Source organism: Indicator indicator, chromosome 33 (assembly GCF_027791375.1).
Source record: "Indicator indicator isolate 239-I01 chromosome 33, UM_Iind_1.1, whole genome shotgun sequence".
Lineage (NCBI taxonomy): Eukaryota > Metazoa > Chordata > Aves > Piciformes > Indicatoridae > Indicator > Indicator indicator.
This window is the reverse complement of record NC_072042.1, coordinates 2,735,396-2,756,757: the sequence shown is the minus strand read 5'-3', so window position 1 is coordinate 2,756,757 and position 21,362 is coordinate 2,735,396. Positions and strand designations below refer to the sequence as shown.

The window sequence follows — 21,362 nt, the reverse complement described above, 5'->3', positions numbered from 1 at the left end:
GCGACCCTTGGCACCACACAGCTGTTTGCTGGTGCTGTTACAGATGGAGATGTGACCCACCAGCAGCAGCACCCATCACAGTAGGACCCAGGCCTACCAGCCCTCAGAGCTCAGGGCAGCAAGAGAGACCCTGCACAGCAGCTCCTGTTGTGGATGGCCAAAGTCTGGCATGAAAAATGCTCATTTCCAGTCATGCTGACAAAACAGGTCCTCAGGACCTGGCCAAGAGCAAAACACAGCCCTGTTAGTTCTGACACACAGCTCGTGTGGAACAGGAACGTTTCCAGCCTCTTGCTTTCCCTAGCCGAGGTGGAAGTGCTCTGGATCATGAAGAGCCATCGTGCTGCCAACACTCAAACATTTCTGTTAGCTCACAACAAACACTCATGTCCTTCCCCCCTGCCCATCGCTGTGTGTCTGCCTCCCTGCCAGCCCAGGGCAGCTGCACCTCCAAGGGCTGTAAGCCCTCCCCTCCTGTCACATAACCGAGCCCCAGTCAGCACTCCCCAAGGACCAGAGGGGCTGAAGCTTGTGTGGCGACCACTGAGGCCATTCAGAGTGAAAGAGACAACTCAAGCTGGCATCTCTCTCACCTTCCACACCAGAGCAGCCACCACCCAGAGCAGGTTTGGACAATGGTGCTGAGTAGGGTACCACTCCCACAGCCCAGCCCCAGGGCAGGCCAGGAGCGAACCCCAACCAGGCACAGCCCTGTCCCAAGGAGAACATTCCCAGAGCAGGGCAGGAGCCCACAGCACTGACTCACCCTTTCTGCTCCCCGAAGCCTTGAGCCACTGCCAGCAGTGCAGCTAAGCACCCACAGCAACTGGGCACCAGCCTCAGCCCTGGGGCCAGCAACCAGCCCCACCCCTGCCAACCATCGGCTGCGCAAACCAGCACCCAGGGGAAGCGTTTGTCACCTGCTGCTCTGCAGCATCTGGAGATGCAAACAGCCCTGCTGTGGAGGTAGAGATGTCACACAGCTCCATGCCAAAATGAAACCCCACCAGAAGAGGGTCAGGTTGGTTTCTGAGAGCACAGACTGCATACAAATCGTTTAGAGGACACCAGAACCAAATCTCTTCTTTCCAGCACAGAAAAGAAGACAAACTTCTCAGCGCTTCCTAAATTAAAATCAGTTTTATTTTTCAAGGTGGGGTTTGTTGGTTTGGTTTTTTTTTTTTAATATAAAATAACCTCACAAGTCTGCTTTTCACAAGGGGGCTCACTAAAAATTGACTCTATAAAGTATCCTTGAAATCTATACTCATGCACATACAAAATCCAGAAACTGAAGGGAAGTCAGAGCTGCTGGCACTCCTCCTGCTTTTCAGGGGTGAAATCCTTCAGCACTACAGCAGCCCTTGGCGTTTCAGGTCTTCATAGGTCTTTTTATTCACCACGTTCCCACTGGAATCCTCATATTCCTCCTAGAACAGAATGAACAATTTAGAGACACTTGGACACAGCCTGACTCAGCTTGTCCTACAGCATTCGAATTGCAGCTCCAGCAGCACTGCCTAACAACATCCACCCTGCCTTGCAAGAACCTCTCCACATGAAGGTCTGCAGTGATCTACCCATGAGAGGAGCTTACTCAGAGTCAGGACATCCACAGCTGCCCCACAGGCTGCATGCACTCCCCACAGGCTGCCTTGCACACTGCTGAACAATGGCTAGAGGCAGAAATTCACAAGAAGGCATTGGTGTGAGCATTCTGCTCCCCACAGCTCCTTTTCCTTCTCTCCCAGCAAGATGACATCAGTGCTGTAAAGATCCTTACAGAAGGATTAATCTGTCCCATCAGAGCTGCTTTCCAGCACAGCACAAGAAGTGCTTTTCTCACACCACCATGAGCAGGAGCCACGCAATCAGCAGTGCAGGGTCCTGACATCCCTCCAGCACTGGGGATTCCCTCAGGAATTCTCATGTCAGAGCCAGACAGTTCATGTGAGGTCAGGGAGGACTCCCACAATACACAAGACTAGGGACAGACCAGTGTTCTAGAAGGTCTCACCTCTGTATCAGGCTGCCATCTCTCTGAAGCCTTCTGCTGTTTCAGCTTTGCCCACACTGTAAGTACAAAGTCACACAGGATCTGATGCTGTTTCTCTTGCAGTAGCAGTTTTTAAACTAGTCATAGATGAGATTTTTTTAAACCCTGTCACTTAGCAGCTCAGGAATGCATCTGACACCCATTGTGAATTCACCATTCCTCTACATGCTTTACTGAAAGGCACAGTCCCAGCAAACATCTACTCCTGCAGGTATCCCATGAAGACAAAAGCCACTCTCCTTCCTCAGAAGGAACTGGGAGCTTTTCCTCAGACCATCTCACATGCACCATGTGTTTTACCCTCTTTCCCCAAACCACTCTCTGGTCATAATGCAAGACAAATTTCTCTTGAGAGGTAATATGAAGCTTCTTATGACACCTTCCCTGTTCTGCCATCACCACTTACATGAGACTGCATCCTCAATCTGGGTGACGTTGGCAAAGTGAGCTGTGTTGGGAATGCCCAAGCACCTCATGCCATGAGCATGCCTCCACTCCTGGGAAGAGAGAGGCAAGTGGTCAGAGCACGAAGGGAACACCTTGGCTAAAGAGACTTCCACATCTGGACAGAGTGAAACAAATCTTATTGTGATGGTTTGTGTAGTTTTTCTGTAGTTTCACCAATCGCTTTTCCATTTAAACTTTCCATCACTCTCCAGTCCGTTTGTGTGTGTCATTCTTTTGTCCCTTTCGGGGCAAGAGATGTTCTGGCTGGCCTCAAACCAGCACACTTATCAAAATACCCATCCTAAGAACCTCTGCAAAAATATTTTGTGTGCATTTTACACAGTCAAAACACACTTGGCAGTCAACAGGCACTCTGCACCCATCAGACCTGGATACTGGAATTGGTGTTCAAACAAGAAGGGATCACATAGACAGTGGCAGAAGAGATCTGGGCATGCCCTGCATCGTGTCCAGCTCCCATCACAGGGCCCTGCAGCACAGCCCAGATCCACAGTTGAGAAGATGAAGCACTGTCCCTGGGCACCCAGTGTCTGACTGATGATAATGATCTCTGAGCATGCACTGAGAGTTTGTAGCAAAACCTTACTCACTGCAAAGTGACGCTGGAAAGCCTTGGGCCCTCTGTAGGTGTAGTTACCACAGATCTCACAGTTGTAGTTGATGTTCAACCCATGGAGTTTGTACAACCAGTATGGGATGGGCTGAGGGGCAAAGAGAAACACAGGTCAGGATGAACACTGGGGTTAGGCACAGGAGCAGATGGGGTCGGGGACAGCTCCCACTGCCCCACACCTGACAATCACCCTTACCTTGCCATCCCAGCCAAGAGGCAGATTTTTAGGATTATAAATGATTTCATTTTCTTCATCTTCACTCTCACTCTCACTTATCTGCTCTTCCTCCTCCTCCTCCCTCTCTTCCCCTGTCCGTGCTTGCTTACGCTGCACGTTCTCGTGAGTGAGGTGCCTCTGCTCCTGGAGTGAGAGGGAATTGTTCACATGACATGTCAGTGACAAAAGAACTCTCATCTTACTTACTTAACAACTTATGTTTTTAGTGTTAACATTTCCTACTTCCAAAGACTGAAACCACTGTGCTAACCACGGCACTTAGTGCCATGATCTAGTTAATTAGAATGTGTTGGGTGATAGGTTGGACTTGATGATCTTGAAGGTGTTTTCCAACCTGGTTAATTCTGTGATTCTGTGAACCATCAGCACCTCCCAGGTGACATCTAACAGCAGGTAAGAGCAATCAACCCAAACAGAGGCAAGGACTTAAGGAAAGTGTCAAGGCAAAGCAGAGAAGGGTTTGCAATGCCCTGTGACAGGCATGAACCAGAGGAAGAAGAGAAGAAATAAGTAAATAAATAAACAAAACAACAACAAAAAAAAAAAAACAACAACAACAAAAAAAAAAAGACAAGCCAGGCTTCCTGAAGAGAACATGCACATGAAAGCACTGGGTAAAGGTCTGCATGACCTTTCAGCCACTATTTGACAGCTCTGAAACTAAAAGCTCAATGACCAAATAAAAAATCCTTACCCCAAGAACTTCCACGTATTCATAAATCTGAGCTTCCAGGAATGCAAGATCTTTATTTCTTTCAGTGTCTCTGGAAATAGATAAAGAAACTTCGTGAAGCCCATTCCCAAACTGCAAACATCCTGTGGACTCAGAACCCCTGAGGACACATGTGGTGAGTGTACAACAGTTCCTGTAAACTGAACATGAGCCCAGCTCTGGGATCTTCCATCTGCTTCAGGACTACTTGATCCAACATGAAAAGCTTCTAATGCTCAAAGAATCTCTGTCAGAACTGCATGAGAACAATGTCTACAGGACACTTCTCATCCAGGTGAGGAGAACAACATCAGCCTCAGAATGGCCTTTAGGAACTCACCTTTTGCTGCCTTTTGTCTTTGGGTTTTTAGCAAACAAGGATGCATCCAGTGCTTCCAGGGATTTGCCTTTAGTGCTGAAAAGCCTCTGAGCACGCTCCTCCAGAGTCCTGTGGAGAAGAGGGGAGGAGAGGAGTCCAAACCAGAGTGTTACACCTCCCAAGAGCTGTCTGAATTCATGCTACAAGATGTCTTTCAAACGTCATTAAGGTAATTCTTGTAAAACAGAAATGACAAAGCAGGTATTCCATAAAGGAATTTAAGCCAGAAGACCTCAAGAACTTAAAAGGAACTGTAAGAGGATGGCATCTTACCCGCCACATTTTAGTCCCAGGGCCAGCAAAGCTGATTTTAACCTGTCCAGTCCCAAGGAGGCCAATTCCTGCTCAATTAAAGCAAATCACAGTAAGGGAAGAGCTATGAAACAAATACAATACAGATGTATGTCCTCTCTAACTCATTCCAAAAGATGAACAGTATTAAAGAAAGGTTTGTCAAGGTTGCACCACTCCTTGCTGAAAAATAAGGAATGGGCAGAAATTAAGTCATCAGCAGAATCAGTTTTATCCAGAAAGCACAGAGCCAGAGACGAAAGCACAGCAAATGAAGTTATTAAAAGAAACAAAATGATTAAGCTTCTAGCTGCTGACACTCAGAGTAGAGCACTGAGAGCATTACCTCCCAAGAGGAAAACGCTGAGAGGTCCAGGTGGGCTCCAGCATGAGTGAGTGCACTGCTAGTTTCTTTCTGTCAAGAAAAACCACACACAAGATCTCTGTGACATCCTGCAGCACCTCATGCAGTACAATACCCCAGCCCCAAGAGCAAGTCTGTTCACAGAGAAAGAGTCTCTCACTGATCTGACCAAAGAAACAATGGGAAAGATACAAAATAAATAAACCTAAAAAAGGCCAGTTTCAAATGGGTTACTTGGTTCTCAAATTCAAGTTAGTATTAAACTGCATCCTTGTGATACACAACTGCACCCCATGCTGCTGAAACGTCACCTCAGAGGTGACTTCACCCAAAGGAGTCACAGAAACCCCTTCATGAACACAGAAGCATTCCCAGGGGCTTCACCACTGCTCACCGGCCAGCCAGGGAAGGTTCCATTTTCCCACTTCTTCTCAAACTCTGTCTGGATTTTCCCAAAAAGTTCATTCTGGTCCAGTAAAGGCTTCACTCGGTCTGTGTAATCCTGCAGGTACTCAAGAAGCATTTCAAGGTACCTAGCAGAGAAATGAGCACAGGTAATTCAACACCAACCTCTACGGTGTTTCTCTAACCACACCTGTGGAACACAATTTAGCCTCTAGCTCTCTAAAGGGCAGTCATCAAGACTTTTCAACACAGCTTCCAGATGCAGCAGTTACAAGGACAAAGTAAGTTCCTTCCACAGAGTAGGAAGTGGCTTTCATGCTCATGCTGAGCTGTGTGTCATCTCAGGGCTCAGGCAGCTGAGTTAGTAAAGCTCAGTGACCCAACGTACGCAGGTTAAGTTTGACTGTTAGCTGCTCTTAGCAGCTCTGCACTGATGAACCAAATTCCTCCTCCTCAACTGTTGTGAAAGAAGCAGGCAGGCAAAAAGGCTCACCTCTTATATTCAGCATTTTTCCTCTCCTTGGGAATATCAAAGAGCTGGTCAAATGTAGACAAGTAGGTGATGTAGTCCAGTTTCTAAAGATGAAAAAGTCTTGGGTCAGACTTCAGACATGTGCAGCCAAATTAACCCCCAGCTCCCAGACCAGAAGACAGGAACTAGCTCATGCCACCACTCAGGTTCTCTGCACTGACACTCTGCAGGAAACAGGCTTTAGGACAGACAGATCTCAGCTGAGGAGAGCAAGAGGAGAGTCACAAAACAGCATTGGGAATTCAGATGCTGTCAAGCTCGCTGTGCAACAAAGTGACTCTGGAATAGCTATCAGAAATAAACTTTACACAAGAAAAAAACCCAATCAATCATGAACCTACCAAAAAAAAAACCCAAAACCCCTCACCCTTAAGCACTGAAGTTGCCCAGACAACAGGGGCCACTTACCTCAGATGACTTGAGATTAATGTACTTGAGGTAACAGTCGTGCAGGTCCAAGTACCGCCCATACCCTTCCTCATCTGTGAACTCCACCAGATCTGTAGGGATGATCAAGAAGAGCTTTAGTATGAGCTCAACCTCCCCTACTTATAACACATATGCTTCAAAATTTGAGAAGCCTTCACTGGGGACTAATTTATGCTTAATGAAGGTGTTTACAACACAAGTGGGATACATCTGAATGCTCCTCTGTGTGAGCACACCAGGGCAGGCTTTGGGAGAGGCACTGCTACTGTGGATGCCCCAAGGGCTGCAGAATCCAATTCAAAAGAATTTGAATGACACAAGAGCAACTGGAAGAAGTTATTTAGTCAAAAGCAAGCAGATCTCTGAGACATGCAAACCAGGCCAAACTCCTCTGAAGAAAGCACTGCATTTTCACTTCAACTGGCCCCAGAGAAAAAACTCCAAACTTACTCTGAGCTTCTTCACTTGGGTTGTCCCTAGCTTTCAACAGTTCCTCGAATTCCACAGACATTGGAACACAGATCTTCAAGGACAGACAAAAGTCACACAAGGAATTATTACTTCAGCTCATGTCCCAGAATAATTAATACACGATCACAATAAAACAACTGCAAGCAATAAGACTGGCAACTGGAAAGGTTTCCAAAACATTGCTTCACCATTAATGTTGCACAAGTCTGACTTCAGCCAGCAGAAAAAAAGGCAAAACCAGACACCAGCTCAGCTGTCCCTGAGCTGTGAGCAGAGAACACCACCAGCACCTCATGTCTTCTCCTGCCCACATCACTCCCACAGGAGCTGACAAGTGACCTCTGACACACCACCTAACCACAGGCATCTTCTCTTCTTAAATGAAGTTTGAGTGATTTTAATATTTATATACTAAGACAATAAAACTGGGGGGGAAGCCTGTTAATTGCCAGGGATGAGATCCAGTAGGCCACAAATCACCAGCTCCTGTGAAGCAAGTAACTACTGACCTCATTGGGGTGCTTCCGGTGAAACTCCTTAATTTGCTTCAGTCTGTTGTAGAATTCTGCAAATTCATTTGGCCCCGAAATGGCACTGAGCTCTTCCTTCCGTAAGCTACAAGGTCATGAAAACAGGAAGGAGAAAACCTTGGCACTGATACAGCTTTTTCCAAGTCTACTGCTGCATTCTGCTCACACAAAGCTCTGGTCAGACTGACTGCAAACACTCAGACCACCACATCAGCTCTCACAACCCACCAGGTTCTCAGTTTGAGGTTCTGGGTCACATGCTGTGGTCTCCACTTAGAAACCTTCAAGGCAACTCAGGGCTTCCCCCATGACTTAAGCCAAGAAAACAACAGAGTGTGTACATCCAGCATGCATGTATCCAATGTGTAACCTGGATCACGCTCCAGGATACTGTTTTGAATATTTTTTCCTGGTTTCACAGTGCTGCCTTGCTTCCCACATATTAACAACTCATTGAAAAGATCCCCCCGAGTTCTTCACCTGCAGAACACATCCTGCAGAGATCCCAAAGAACACGTAGCAGAGGTGTTTGTACAAGCACTTACCCATCCTTGTCATCATACAGGTCTCTCAGGTTGCCGCTCACTTCCATGTACCTCTAACAAAACAAGAGAAAGCCCCAAATGCCATAGGACGTTATCAGGGCCAAGACCCGCTCAGTCCCCGGCGCTGTAGCAGCGCTAGGCAGAGGCTCGGCCTGCCCCGCGCTGTCTCGCGGTTCGGGGACACCGACGGGGCCCACCCTAGGCCTGCCGGGACCGCCGCCCACCCTGCCCCGCTCCCGGTGCACTCACATCCTGCATGGCCCGCGTCCGGTGGTCCGAGTTGATCTGGTCGCGGAGCTACGGGAAGAGGCGAAGAGTCAGTCCAAGTGAGGGCCTAGGCCGCTGCCACCATCCTTCCCCCGTCCCCGCGGCCCCGGGCTCACCGTGGACTTCTTGGTGAGCATCTCCTTCACCATCACGTCCATGAGCCGCTCCCGTTCCTCATGGTACCGCCGCTGCTGCTCCAGGATGGTCTCCATCGTCCCGCGCTCCGCCGGAAGCCGCCGTTCCTCACTTCCGGTCCCGCCTGTGCCTTGCCGGAAGGTTCCGGAACGGTTGTGTCTGCGGGAAGGCTCCGGTCCCCCTCCGCGCCTGGTGCAGAGGTTCCGGCCCGGCCGCGCTGTGGCGAGACGGGAGCAGCCCCGGTGTCCGGTGCTGGAGGAGATGGGCCGGTCCTGGGGCAGGGGCCAGCGTCGGGCCACAATGCACGGCCTGCAGAGGCGCAGCCTCAAGCCTGCCGGCAGGAGGCGACTCTGACCCGGCTGTGCCCCTGCGGCTCGGAGCCATCTCAGGCCGGTGGGTCGCCATCCCGCAGGTGGGACCGGGCCGGTTCCTCGCGGCTCCTGCGGCTACCCTCATGACGAGCCGTGGGCGTCATTGGCCATCCCTAGCCCTGCTCGGTGCCGCGGGGGGGCTCCAGCGGTGCGGCTTGGCGTGAGTCCCTGCCAGCGCGGCGGCTGCTGAACGAAACCCCCCGGAGTTGGGGGCTTTGGGCTGCCCACCGGCACGTGGAGAACCGGCCCTGTGCCACGGGGGCTGCTCGGCCATGGCCGGGTGACACATGCCAGCTCCATGCAGCTGCGCAAGCTGTCAACTCGGCAGTGCCCCGTGGGAACTGCTGCCTGTTCTCTGCCTGCTCAAGAAAGAGCAGCAGCAGGGCTGAGGCCAGCGGAGCAGGGGGTTCCCAGGCCTGAAGACTTCGGTGGTATCCACCGGGCACACTGCAGCCACAGGCTGGGTCAGAGGAGCTGGGGAATCCAAAGCCCAGGCTCATCATGACAGAATCTGCACAACTAGAGCCTGCAGAAGGGCTTGTAAAGCTCCCTGGCACCCCTTTTCCCACCATTTCCTACCAGTGCTGTTAGTAACAGGCTCAGCGTCCCACGTTGGCACACACCTGGTGGCCCACAGTGTCCCCCTCACTGCTGAGGCCACAGGGAGATGCATTGGCCAGACCCAGAGGCCCATCAGGGTGGGTGAGCGGGTGCCTGCCTGCCGGAGCACCCCAGCCCCATGGCCAGCACCCTGCACCTTCCCCATGCCTGCAGGTGGGACACCAGCAGCTGGCAGGGCTGACAGGCTCCAGCAGCATTACATGGCCATGAATCAGAGTCTGACCTGGAACATGCCTGAAAGGAATCAGCATGTTGGATCTGGTGCACAGCCTGCACCAGCTCCCACAGGTCAGAGCTGTTGCCCTCGGTATCTGGGAAGTGCAGACATTTGTTGCCTAACAAGCTTCAACAACATGACTGTGCTTGACTGTCGTGATCCTGGTGGAAGTCCTCCCACAGAAATGGTGGCTGCAACCTTCCACTTTCATTTGGATTTTAATTGCCTTCTTCAGATCCACCCTAAATGCCCAGGAGAGATTGTGCCAGTGCTTTGCCCCCACTTTGCCAAATGCAAAGCTGTAATTAAATTTTAACTCACAAATAAATTATTCATCTTTTTCTACAATGCATGATAAATTACTTCAAGCCAAAAGCAACATCAACTAAAAAAAAAAAAAAAATAAAATTGACTTAATTATGGCAGACAAACGTGACTCTGCTCTTGGAGCAGCCATTCACTGAGGAGAGAATGATACTGAAGGTAAGAATATGGTCTTCAAGCACTCCCTTGCACGACAGCCTGCCCCAAAGTACGTCATTTCTTCCTCATGTAATACCTCTCTAAAAATAAAAACAGAGATAAGATTCTGGACTTAGTGTTCTTCCATTTCCCCTTTCCTGAAACTTCATGGCTGCAAAGAGAGAGAGTTGAAATCTAGCAATGTCCCATCCAGCTTCTTTATTTTGGGTGTTAAGAGGGTTGAAGTTGGACAAGACCAGCCCCTGTGTGGCCTCCCTCCTCACACCCTTGATGGCAGCACAACGGGAGAAGGTTTGCTCTGGTGGGAGAAGGCTGCTCCAGAAGGTGCCTTTTGGTCCTGAGACAGCACTGCAGCCCCTTGGTGCCATGTGCCACAGCAGCAGCCTTTGTGCAGATGGTTGTGGGGCAGATATTCGGAGGGTATCAGTTTTCCTGGAAGGAAAGGTGGGATCATGGGAACAAGCCAAGCTATGCTGAGCTCCTTCCCCACCCCCTCAGGACCTTCACTAGGCACTGCCCTGACAGGGTGGGAACAAAGGGACAATAAAAAAGACCTGGGGGAGTATTCACGGGATGCCTGCAGGGTTCAGCCTGGCTATAACCACATTCCCATCTCCTAACACTAGAGACAAAGGAGAGCTCTTCACCCTTTTACGGCAGCTCTCCCTCCAGCCCTGGAGACTTGCCTGGTTACCACTGTGGGGCCAAGCCAAATCCTCCAGCTTCACCCAACACTGGTGCAGCCTCCTGACCAGTCACTTGGAGTGATGCAGGAGCAGCCAAGGCAGGTCTGTGCTTGGTTTGGAGAGCTGAGCCAAGGCATTACTGGCTGTATGGACCTGTGTGCAGCTGGAGAAGGGGCAAACGTCAGCAGGCAGCTGGGAGCTGGAATTGGCCCTTCCCTCCTGGCCCTCTGGCAGGCAGAGTTCCTCCATCCGTGCAGCTCCCAGCAGCTCTGGGACACCCGCACACATCACTCCTGCACAGACTGTGCCCAACACACCCATGGCTCAGCTCTTCTGGGGAAACTCTGGCTGGAAAGAGAACAAACCTCTGGGAGTTGAAACTGCTGCCTGCAGTGAGCCAGGAGCAGCCATGTCCATCTCCAGAGGAGGAAGCATGTGCCCAGCACTGGCACCGCTGCATACCCATCAGTGAGCAGCTGCTGTCACTGTTGAGCTGAGCTGCTGCTGGTGCCCTGTGCTGTGGCAGAAGGTTGCTTCCAGGCACTGAGGAGCACCCTGTCCTAACCCTGTCCTCACCCCTGCAGCTGCATCAGCCAGCCCCCCGCAGGGCCCTGCTCTCACCCTGGCACTTGCCCCAGCCCAGGACCAGCAGCCTTTCAGGGGCACCTTCCTAGGCCCTCTGCAGGCAGTGGTTTGGCCCTGGCCCTGCCCATGGGGGTTGCAAATGCAGCCCCTGCCGGGGTCCTGCAGAGCAGGCGAGGCAGGGTGGGCACATTTGGTTAATGCCAGGGCCTCTCTCCACACCCCAAGAGCTGCCCTGGACTCACAGACAGTTTCCCTGCTCCCCCCTCACCCCGTGCAGCACCCCCGCCCCCCTGCACTGCTCCTCTCTGCTTTCTGATATTTTCATGACTGTTTTAGACCCGCACTCCGGGAGTCTCGGGGGATGTTTGTGCATGACATCAGCCTCCCCCTCCCGTAAATCAGGCACTGGGCTGTGCATAGCCATGACCCATTCATGACAGGGATAAAATCCAGATGTTCCAGGGCTACGTGCAGCTGGGTCATTTCCTTTTTTGGCTAAAAACGTGAGGCTCTTGAGGCTGCTGAAAGAGGAGCCCGGGGGCCCTTTGTACAGAAACCTTTTGTGGTTAATCCCTGGAAACAGCGCTGCAGAAACAAGGGCTTGTGGAGCTTCTGCTGGAGGACAGGCTCAGCTGGAAACCTCCCGGGCTGGAGCTGCTTACTCACCCTTCGGGGCCGAGCAGCAGCAAAACCAGAGCCCGGCGCAGGTCACAGGGTGGCAACGGCAACGAAAATCTTATTGCGAAGCCTTGCCAGAGCAGGAGCCTCTGAGGGAGCCAGGACTGTGCCCGCAGAGAGCCCCTTCCGAGGTCCCACACGGCCCCGCAGGCAGCCCCAGCAGCACCCAGCACAGGAGCTGTGCAGGGGAATGGAGCGGGGGGCTGGGGGCCAGAGCAGGCAAGCCCAGAGGAAGTTGTGGCAGCTGTTAGTAAATGTAAAGGAATCTGTGGAAAATAGTTTCAGATGTGGGGGGGGGATAAACGGCTCCCAGCAGCTACCAGTGAGCAACGAGCATGCACCGCCCCCGGAGGAGACCGCGGTTACCCCGACTGGAGACCACAGCAGCTTCCCCATGAAAACCTCCTCCCAAAAGCTCACCTGAGTGTGGACGACACATCACGGGAGGAAGGATGCCAGCAGGATGCCAGCGGGCATCGCAGCGATCCCGACCTGCTCTGGCAGCACAGCAGCAGCCTGGCTGCCACAGAGCCTGGCCCCACAGCCAGCCCGGAGGCACTGGCTGAGCCCTGCTCAGGCTTGTCCTGCACAACAGCCGGCCCAGACAGACAGCAAGCACGGACAGACAGACAGCCCTGGCACCAGGAACCCACTGCATCCCCACAGCAGGAGCCTGGAGCTGTCACTCCTCTGCCATAACCCAAGGAATTGGTCCAGCTGATGCTGGAGGGCTCCGCAGGCAGGAGTCCTGTGGGTACTGGGGCGAGGACCAGGCTGAGCATGGAGCCACAGCACCGACTTGGGCAGCACCCTGCCCCATGCCTGCTGTTCGAAAAACACAGGAGAGCCAAGTGTCACTGAAACGGTTTATTATATAAAACCGTAGGAAATACAGAGGGGGCTGAGGTTTAGGACACTTTCCTTCTAGAGACTGGTCCAAGCTCCTCAGAACAGCAAACACACAAACTCTGATTTGCCTGCATCAAAGCTTTCAAATGAGGGTTCAACCAGGATCTGCATACAGAGTCAATAACACTTCAACATGCATAACATTCTCTGTTCTTAAGTAAAGCTGGGGGGGAGGGGGGCGGGGTAAGAGGGGGAGCCCCTTCATCATCCTGCAGTTGGTTACAAAATGACAGATTTTATGACAAGTACAAAAGAAACACAAGATGCTTTCAGAAAGCACGTGGGTGTCTGAGCAGGAAAGCAGAGTCAGCATATGTGCCCCAGCAAGAGAGAAGTGAAAGGATGCAGAGACAAAGCAGGCATGAGCACCCCACTGCAGAGGGGCCTCAGGGCCAGCTCAGCATCAGGCAAGGAGGGCTCAAGCCCTTGTGTGAGCCTGGGACGGCTCAAGATGTCCTGCTTTGCAACATTAGGCCCAATGCAGGGAGCTGGTAGATGCAAAGCCCTTCCTCAGGGCAGCCTGAGTGCCACCTTTGCTTTGGTTCTCATTTGGGACACAGCAAGGGATGAGTGTGGCTGGGGGCAGCTGCTGGCAGCAGGTACACTCAGCCCTGGCAGGAGCAAGCTGTGGGCACCCCAACTGCCCCCTCAACTGATGTTTTTGCTGGAGCCCTGTACTCTGCTAACCTTCCCATCCCACATCCCACAGGACGAGCTCCCATGCCTGAGTTAAGAGGAGGTCTGGTGAGTTACTGGTGCCAATGGTAGCTGGGCTCAGGGAGGCAGCCCCCCATGAGAGTGATGGAGGAGGAGCAAAGGCCTTGGTGCTCTCAGCCTTCAGCATGCCCCTCTCTAGGGCTTCACCAGGCACATCCACCCTTCACACACAGGAGGGACCATTAGCAGGCCAACAGCCATCTGTGCATGAACTGAGCTCCTCATCCACAGAGACATGCAGAGCAAAGGGTTTGGCCTGCAAACAGCAAAGTGGCAACAAAAATCTGGAGATAGATCCCATCTGGTAGGACACATGCTCTTCTCCTGGCCACACTCCAGCCTGCTGTTCCCAGACTTCCCAAACAGGCCAGAGAGTGCCCTTCATGCCCAGGTTACCACAGGCCGGCCACGAATACAGGAAGGCTGTGCTGCAAAGTCATCTGCTCTGCAGGCCAGCACAGCCAAGCCACACAACCAGGAGCTGCTGCCTTCTATCACACAGAGCAAGGGAAGCACACAGGGGCAAGAAGTCAGCACTGTGCTACAGAGCAGGAAGATGCTGCCAATGTGCAGATCCAGCCGCCCAGCGCTGCTGCCCTTTGTTCAGCTGGGGCCCTGCTCGTGCTCTATCAGACAGGAAGCAAAAGGAAAGAGTAAATAATTTGGGGGGGGAGGGGAAGGGGGTGTGTCTTAAAGCTCCTTTTTCAACTTTATTCAGCTTTGGCTCCGCACAGAGCCATAGTGTAGCATCCTCTAGCCTTCAGGGAGCAGCACAGGGACCCCCGACACTGCGGTTCAGGGGCAGCCCCCATCTCCTGCGCCTTGTGCCCTGCCCCTGAAATGTTGTTGGGTGTCTGGCACAAAGACCTGAAGAACAGAGAAAGCCCCTGCCCCACGGTGCCCGGGGGGGCTCATAGGTCGCTGCTGCAGTCGCGGCAGAGGATCTCCTCGTTGTCGGGGATGAAGCCTTTCCCCACCAGCGAGGTGTTGCAGCGGGCGCAGTTAAAGCAGTTGTGGTGCCAGTGACGGTCCTCAAAGGAGACGTATTTACCACCGCCAAAGCCTGCAGGAGGGACAAAGGGGAGAGTCAGAATCCCTGGGGAAATGGGGACAAGCTTCCTGCACAGACTGAGCCTCGGCCTGCTCATCTCCGAGTCAGATCTTCACAGGCAGTGCTGCTCTGTGGGACCCAACACAGCCAGTATCGGAGAGGAGCAAAATGATCTCATGCTGAATTAGGCAGGGTTGAGATCCTCCGACCACAATCACTATTTTCTCCCCAAAGAGGAGCAGGAACAGAGCTGCACCATCAGAGTGAAGGAGCAGGCTGTCAGGAGGGGAGGTCCTGGCAGCAGTGCCTGGAGCAGCTCTCTCTAGGGACAGTGCTAGTGAAATCCTGGGAAGAGCCCTCCTGCTACCAGCCCAGGCCAGGGCTTCTGCAGAGGCTCCACAGGCAGCTTCCTTCCTCTGCCAGCAGTGCCTGGACTTGTAGGCTGTGACACCCTTCTCCCATGTACTGTGACAACCTGATAAGGACCAGACGGGAAGTGGGGTGCCCAGAAGCTGCCCTGTCCTCAGCTGGAGTCATCCTCTGAGTCACCAGAGCTGATTCACAGCTTTGCCTGCCTGCCCAGCAGCAAGAGAGACAGGCTGCAAAGGGAAAGGTCAAGTGGGGGAGGACAGGAAGGAGGCCTGACCACCTCAGGGCTTTCTACAGAAGAGGACCCCCTGCTTCCCCTGTCTTAGGCAGGTATAACCAGTCCAGACTCCCCTGCAGCAGTTGCTGTTCCAGCTATGGCTGGAAGTCCAGCTTGCCCTGTCTGGGAGCAATCTTTCCACAGAACGTGGCAACCAGCCTCAAACCAGGCAAGCTAGAGACAGGAGGTCATGCTGTGATGGCTCATTCTGGGAGCCTTTACTGCTGGTCAGAGGGAATTCTTCCCAAGGAGCACAGTTCACTGCTTTGAAAGATGCAGATGAAGGCACAAATGTGGCCCTAGGACCACTACGACAAAGAAATCCTCTCTCATTGTGTCCCTTGAGGGTATTTCAGTGGGGGACATGCCTGAGGGCACCTTGCACTCCCCAGCATTTGTCTCTGGGAGGCCTAGAGTGCCTGTAAACACTTGAGCAACCCTGCCTGGTTGAGACATGTCCAAGAATCATAGGGGCCTGGGTTACACTCAAGAGGGCAGCTGTACCCAGAGAAGTCATCATGCCTGCAAACAGGGCAGGTAGGTCATTCCCTGCTCTGCAGAGGTGCCCAGTAACTGGGGCCATCCTGCTCACCTGTGATGGGCTTTGTGCAAGCACTGCACTTCTTGGCATAGAGGTTCCCAAAGCACTTGACACAGTATGGGTTATCATCCTGGGAGGTGAACTGCTGGCCAGCCAGGGGGGTCTTGCAGCCTGTGCAGACGAAGCACTCCTTGTGCCAGGGCTCATCCCGGTAAGTCACTCCTCCCTTGGTCAGGGTCTGCAGGAAGAGAGCACACTGGTGACACCAGGGCACAGGGAACAGGCTGCAGCGCACAACCAGCAGCTGGCTGGGGTGCTGGCACCTGACCCCTTCTCTGGTGGGGCTCGGACAGAAGTAGGAACATAGTCCTGGGCCAGAGAACTGAGGGGCTTTGGGCTGTCAGGCCACATGTACCTTTTTGCAGCGAGTGCAGCGCGGAGCGAACTTGCTCTCATAGCAGGGGACACAGTAATAATCCTTCTTGTCTGGGATGAAGGACTGAGACCCGATGGGCTGCTGGCAGCTGCTGCATATGAAGCAGTGCTCGTGCCAGGTCTGCCCATTGTACTCCAGCTTACGGGACCCTGCAGAGAGAGGCATTCACAGTGACAGGAGGGGTCAAGGGAGGCTGTGCAGGATAAACTGTGGTCCTGCATACCAGGCTCTGTGCCTGCCCTCCCCACGGCAGCACAGGGCTGCAGGCAGCTGGACAGGGGAGGCCCCAGGGCTGCGTGGGGAGGGCTGCAGGAACATGCCCCCAGCACTGACACACAGGCTAAGTAAAGAGCCTGTTGAAACCTACATCTGAAGATGGTGCCAGAATGGCCAAACAAAGACACTCCTTTGCCTCAGGCCATTTCCAGAGACGCTCACACACCTTCCATCATTCTCTCATTTTTTGTTGGCACAAAACGCCCAGGAAACCCTCTGTGATCTCCTCCCCAGCTCACTTCCCCATGGAAGGGGGGACGAGGCAGCCAGGGCTGCTGTGGTGATCACGGCTCAGGATCCTGCTGTCTTACCAAACAAGAAAAGCGCCCATCCCACTCTGTGCAATGACAGTGGGGCAGAAAAGCAGAAGCTCATCTCTCCTCCTTGCTGCCACTGGCACCAGAAGCTGAAGCACTAGAGCCCAGCAGTTCCTACCTGGCATGACTGTCTTGTCACAGGCAACGCATTTGGAAGAGAACTCGCTGCAGTAGCAGTCGTTGCAGAGCAGCTCCTGGCCCTGGCAGGTGAAGGGCTCATCGGCCAGGGAGCGGTCGCAGCGGAAGCAGCGGAAGCAGTGCTCATGGTAGTGGCGGTCCTCGTAGTACAACTCCTGAGGAGGACAGCCAGGGTGAGGAGGGGACCCATCACCCACCAGGAACCACCCTGCCCAGGCAGGGGGCCCCCTACTCACTCTGCAGTCGTGGCCAATCAGCTCTTTGCACTCGTTGCAGGTGTTGGCAAAGTGTGCGTCGTAGCAGGGGATGCAGTAGGGGCCATTGTCCATCTGGATGTACTTGCGCCCATACAAGGACTCCTTGCAGTTGTCACAGTTGAAGCACTCTGTCATGGTGCCAGTCTGAGGGTCTCCTTCACCTGCTACGAGATGAGCGAGATGCTGGGTCAGTGCCAGCTTATGCTGCCCGAGGTGCCCCTGCACGGCCCTGCTGTCTCCAGAGGGCAAGGACCACAGATCCTGCACCGAGCCAACCGACAGCTGCTGTCAGGAGTGGGCACAGACCTGAGCTGCTGCCCCTGTTCCCAACAAAGCCTGCACACAGCCAGGGTCTGGGACAAGTCTCACTTCAGGTTTATAATCAAGTTCAAAGAACCACTCACAGAACCCAGAGATGTAAAAGGTGCAGTTGAGCATCTCACTGTCCGCCTCCTTGCTCACAAGCAAAGTGTAAACGATGACCAAAAAAGGAGGATTTTTAGCATGAAAAGTTTTGATCTGGCACTGCAAACAGAACCACCTACACGCTGTGTGGGTGCACATCCACTGTCACATCAGAGAGCCAGCCACCTTGAGAGGGATCTGTTTACCAAGCAGCCCTTCAGAGACCTGGCTGAGCCACCAGCATGGCCCTGGAACAACGGCAAGATTCCTCCTGAGCCTGTGAGCTGATGCTCTGCCTGATGGGGCTGTCAGCGCTCCAAATTCTGGAACTTCTCCAGGACTTTAAAGCAGCTGCTCTGCAGGGAAGCAGAAATCAGGCACCTCATGCTGTGCCTGGCTATGAAGCCACGTCCCAGCAAATAATTCTGCACATGTTGCTCCAGCTACAAACACTCTTCAGGGAGAAAGAGTTGGGGAGGACAGGGGCTTTATAAGCAGGAGAGGTGTTGGGGTTTTGAGTGCAGGAAATAAGACATCTTGCCTCCCTCTCAGACAAGAGGTGTATGGAACCATTTCACTTTTCTTTGGAGCACTAACTCCAGAACAAGAGTCTCTTCCTTCTGTTTGGTTTAACCTGGGTATTCCTAAATATGGAGTTTTCCACTTGCAAACTCACACCCCTCTCTAACACAGGTTGCTATCAAGTGTGGACAAGCCCACAGAGTTGTCTCTGCAGTCAGCTGCAGAGTGCTGCATGCTGCAGTTTTCTTCACGAACTCAGAAAGAGTTCAGAAAGAGCTCTTACAGCTTAGCCTGCAGCTGAGCATTGAATGGGGCAAGGGAGCTCACCTCCATCCTCAGGGCTCTCCAGGCTTGGAGGCAGCCCCCAGGGCAAGAGCCGACCCAGACAGCTCTGACTCATGCAGCTCCCCAGGGCTATTCTTGGTCAAGCCACAGCTCCCAGCTGCTGTCAAGCCTGGTATGTGCGATAGGGCTGCTGCTGAATAACCTCACTGTTCCCACATGGCTACGTGACCAGCGGTGGGGGAACAAAGTCCCTTTCAGATGCTCTCCTTACCCAGCTGCTGCCTGGCCGCTGCCTGCACCACTGCCCACCTTGTGCCCTCCGGTGGGGCAGCCTGGCATGTATGGCTGTGGCTGCAGCAGCAGGTCCTCGACGTGCCCCTGTGACTCCACCAAGCCCAGCGGGTGCTAGGGTGCCCCCAGCTCTGCCTTCAGCCTGAGCTGGCCCCTCGCAGTGCCTGCTCCCTCTGGGGCACTCCATGAGGTGCTTGCCCAGCTGTGTGGCAGCTCCCACATCCCCAGCACCCTGCATGGCTTCTGGCTACTTCTCACCCACCACCACCTCCTCTGCCACCTCACTTTGCTTTTGCTCCCTGAAGCCACCTGGGACCTTTCTCTCTGGCAGTGAAAGAAACTGAAATTAATCACCCTCCTCCTCCTCCCAGCCCTGCTGAAGGAAACTTTTCAAGGTGTGTCTCTAATGAGCACCCCTTTTCTGAAGGCCATGGCACTGCCAGAGTAGGGAGCTGCCATGCTTGCTCAGGGGGCTCTACTCTATTTCTGTGGTCCTGCAAGATGGGGTGAAAGGACCTCAGAAAACGTGAGGGAAGGAAAAACAACTTGAATGGAGAAGCCTAGAGTTTTACCAGTGACATGGACTCAGCCTCCTAAGCACTGCTGTACCTGATGCTGTCCCCAGACTCAAAACCAGAGACATCATTTCCCTGTGCTGCAGGAGCAGGGGGTGGGCAGGACAGACCCACCAAGCAGGGATGGGCTCTCACACCCCTAAACCACCCCAGTGAGGCAGGAGCTGCAGCCCAAGAGCACTGCTGTGCCCTTGCTCCATGAGCACTCATGGGACCTGTGCCAGGCAGCAAACTACAGGAGAGCTATGGATGTGAGCATCAGCTCCAGAGCAAGAGCTCAGGGTTGTGGCATGGCCAGAGCAGACCCTGCTCCCCTGGGGCAGCAGAGCTACTCTATCATCAAAACAGAGATTAGAAAGAGTGACTGGACCTATCAGTCCCCAATGCCTTTTGTTACCCAGGCTCCTGGCAGTGCCAGTCCTCCCCTCCACCACCACCACCAAGCTGCATTCCTGAGCCCACCAGGAGCCACAGCTAGCTGTGTGCTGGCCAAAGCCCTTGGCTGGCAATGCACTGGCAGTGCCGCATTGGGTGCCCCGTGGTGCCATGTGCGCCACAGGGTGCATACCACAGAGCAGTGCTGAAGAGGAAGTGAAACCCACACAAACCCTCTGAAAAGGCTGTGCCAAGGAGGATCCTAAGGCAGCATGGCACACTTGCCTCTGCTTTCAGCAATCTCTCCCCAAAGCCCACCTCCGTCTGTCGCTCCCGGTGTGACCAAGCTCTGCCAGTCTGCGCTGCCACCATCGGGGCTGCCAGCAGGGCAAGTCCCACGAGTGTCACATGGCTGAGAACCTGGGGATCAGACTCCACGCTGCCTTGTCCACAGGAAAAAAAAGAACAGGCCCAGGAAGTTTGCTGAGGGTTATTTGTGTTAGATAAGCTGTTTGCTCTCTTTGTTCTGGTCTCAAAGCGGCACTGGGCAGGGGTGTCACAGCCCTGTGCGACGCCAAAGCAAACTCTGCATCTTCACCCCTGGGGGCATGGCACTGCTCAGAGCAAGAGGAAAGTGGGACAAAAGAAATAAGAGTAAAAGAAATGGTATAAAAGCCCACAGTTTTCACTGGGATTGTGATGAGGAACCTGGAAATTGTCTCCATGAAGGAAAAGAGCTGGGGTTTTAAAATGCGTTAAATAAGAGATTAAAAGGAGGCTCAGATTTAGCAGGCATGATCCAGGCAGTCGCTATCTGTGCTCATTAGCATGTGCTCATTACTTTGCCATCTGCACCACCCTTAAACATCAGCTGTGTGCTGAGCAACGCCTTCAAATGCTAACCAAGGTGTTGCCCTAAAACGCTGGGATTGCACTTGCAAAGCCAGCCTGTGTTTGCCCATTACCAGATGGCTGTGGGCCCTGCGGGACAAAGGTCTGCTGAAGCAGATCCCTCCTAGGTGGGGACAGCAGAGCTGGCTGTGGGGTATTCTCTCAGCTGTCCCACTGGCTGTCTGAGGGCAAAAATAAACAACAGATATATGTGTGCCAGCTGCCTACCCTTCCCTTGGACAGATATAGCTGTGCTCATGGAGGAAAGGAAGTTCAGTTCCTCTCCTGTGCCCATGAACAAACAGCTTTGGGAACAAGAGCTCCTCTCACAAACAACATTTAAAGTGCTCCAGGACGCAAATCTGATCAGTCTGGAACAGAGCTCGGAATAGTTTCACGTATGAGAAAGGTCAGCAATTTGTCAAGGGCACACAACAGAGTCCACTTTCTAATTAGAGAGTAACAGGCACCTCACACCACCCTGGTGTCATTGTCTGCAGTAACACAGCAGATGGTTCAGCAGCAGCCCCAGGAGATGATTACATTAATTTCAGTGTCAACAAACTGGGGAACTATTATGTAAAGGAGGCAGCCCAGACTGTCCAGTGCTGCACACAACCACTTAGGAGTTTAAGCAGCCTTTTGAGACAGTTC

At 53.1% G+C, this 21,362-nt stretch overlaps 2 protein-coding genes across 3 annotated transcripts; both read right to left on the bottom strand.

Annotated features, from left to right (window-relative positions):
• Positions 1-1,205: 1,205 nt before the first annotated feature.
• Positions 1,206-8,512, bottom strand: SF3A3 (splicing factor 3a subunit 3). Of its 2 annotated transcripts, XM_054395285.1 has the most exons (17): positions 8,417-8,512; positions 8,283-8,330; positions 8,034-8,086; positions 7,468-7,573; positions 6,938-7,010; positions 6,467-6,558; positions 6,020-6,102; positions 5,516-5,654; positions 5,104-5,172; positions 4,740-4,807; positions 4,428-4,535; positions 4,070-4,139; positions 3,334-3,498; positions 3,115-3,225; positions 2,463-2,553; positions 2,018-2,073; positions 1,206-1,430 (listed from the first exon to the last, which is right to left on the bottom strand). In XM_054395285.1, the coding sequence occupies exons 1-17, from the start codon at positions 8,510-8,512 to the stop codon at positions 1,353-1,355; spliced, it is 1,506 nt and encodes a 501-aa protein (XP_054251260.1). In that variant the 3' UTR covers positions 1,206-1,352. The 2 variants fall into 2 exon arrangements, with proteins under 2 accessions (XP_054251260.1, XP_054251261.1); XM_054395286.1 differs by lacking the exons at positions 7,468-7,573; positions 8,034-8,086.
• A 4,431-nt stretch (positions 8,513-12,943) lies between these two features.
• FHL3 (four and a half LIM domains 3) lies at positions 12,944-17,529 on the bottom strand. The gene is made up of 5 exons (XM_054395251.1): positions 17,344-17,529; positions 17,088-17,262; positions 16,356-16,525; positions 15,992-16,178; positions 12,944-14,765 (listed from the first exon to the last, which is right to left on the bottom strand). The coding sequence occupies exons 1-5, from the start codon at positions 17,497-17,499 to the stop codon at positions 14,614-14,616; spliced, it is 840 nt and encodes a 279-aa protein (XP_054251226.1). The 5' UTR covers positions 17,500-17,529; the 3' UTR covers positions 12,944-14,613.
• Between the last annotated feature and the right edge of the window lie 3,833 nt (positions 17,530-21,362).

Coding starts and splice junctions, on each gene's coding strand:
- SF3A3 (XM_054395285.1), bottom strand. CDS start 8,512: ATGGAGACCATCCTGGAGCAGCAGCGGCGGTACCATGAGGAACGGGAG. Junction 8,331..8,416: donor TGCTCACCAAGAAGTCCACG/GTGAGCCCGGGG, acceptor CTCTTCCCGTAG/CTCCGCGACCAGATCAACTC. Junction 2,074..2,462: donor GATTGAGGATGCAGTCTCAT/GTAAGTGGTGAT, acceptor TTGTACTTACAG/TGTGGGCAAAGCTGAAACAG.
- FHL3 (XM_054395251.1), bottom strand. CDS start 17,499: ATGACAGAGTGCTTCAACTGTGACAACTGCAAGGAGTCCTTGTATGGG. Junction 17,263..17,343: donor TGATTGGCCACGACTGCAGA/GTGAGTAGGGGG, acceptor TGTCCTCCTCAG/GAGTTGTACTACGAGGACCG. Junction 16,179..16,355: donor GCTGCACTCGCTGCAAAAAG/GTACATGTGGCC, acceptor CTCTTCCTGCAG/ACCCTGACCAAGGGAGGAGT.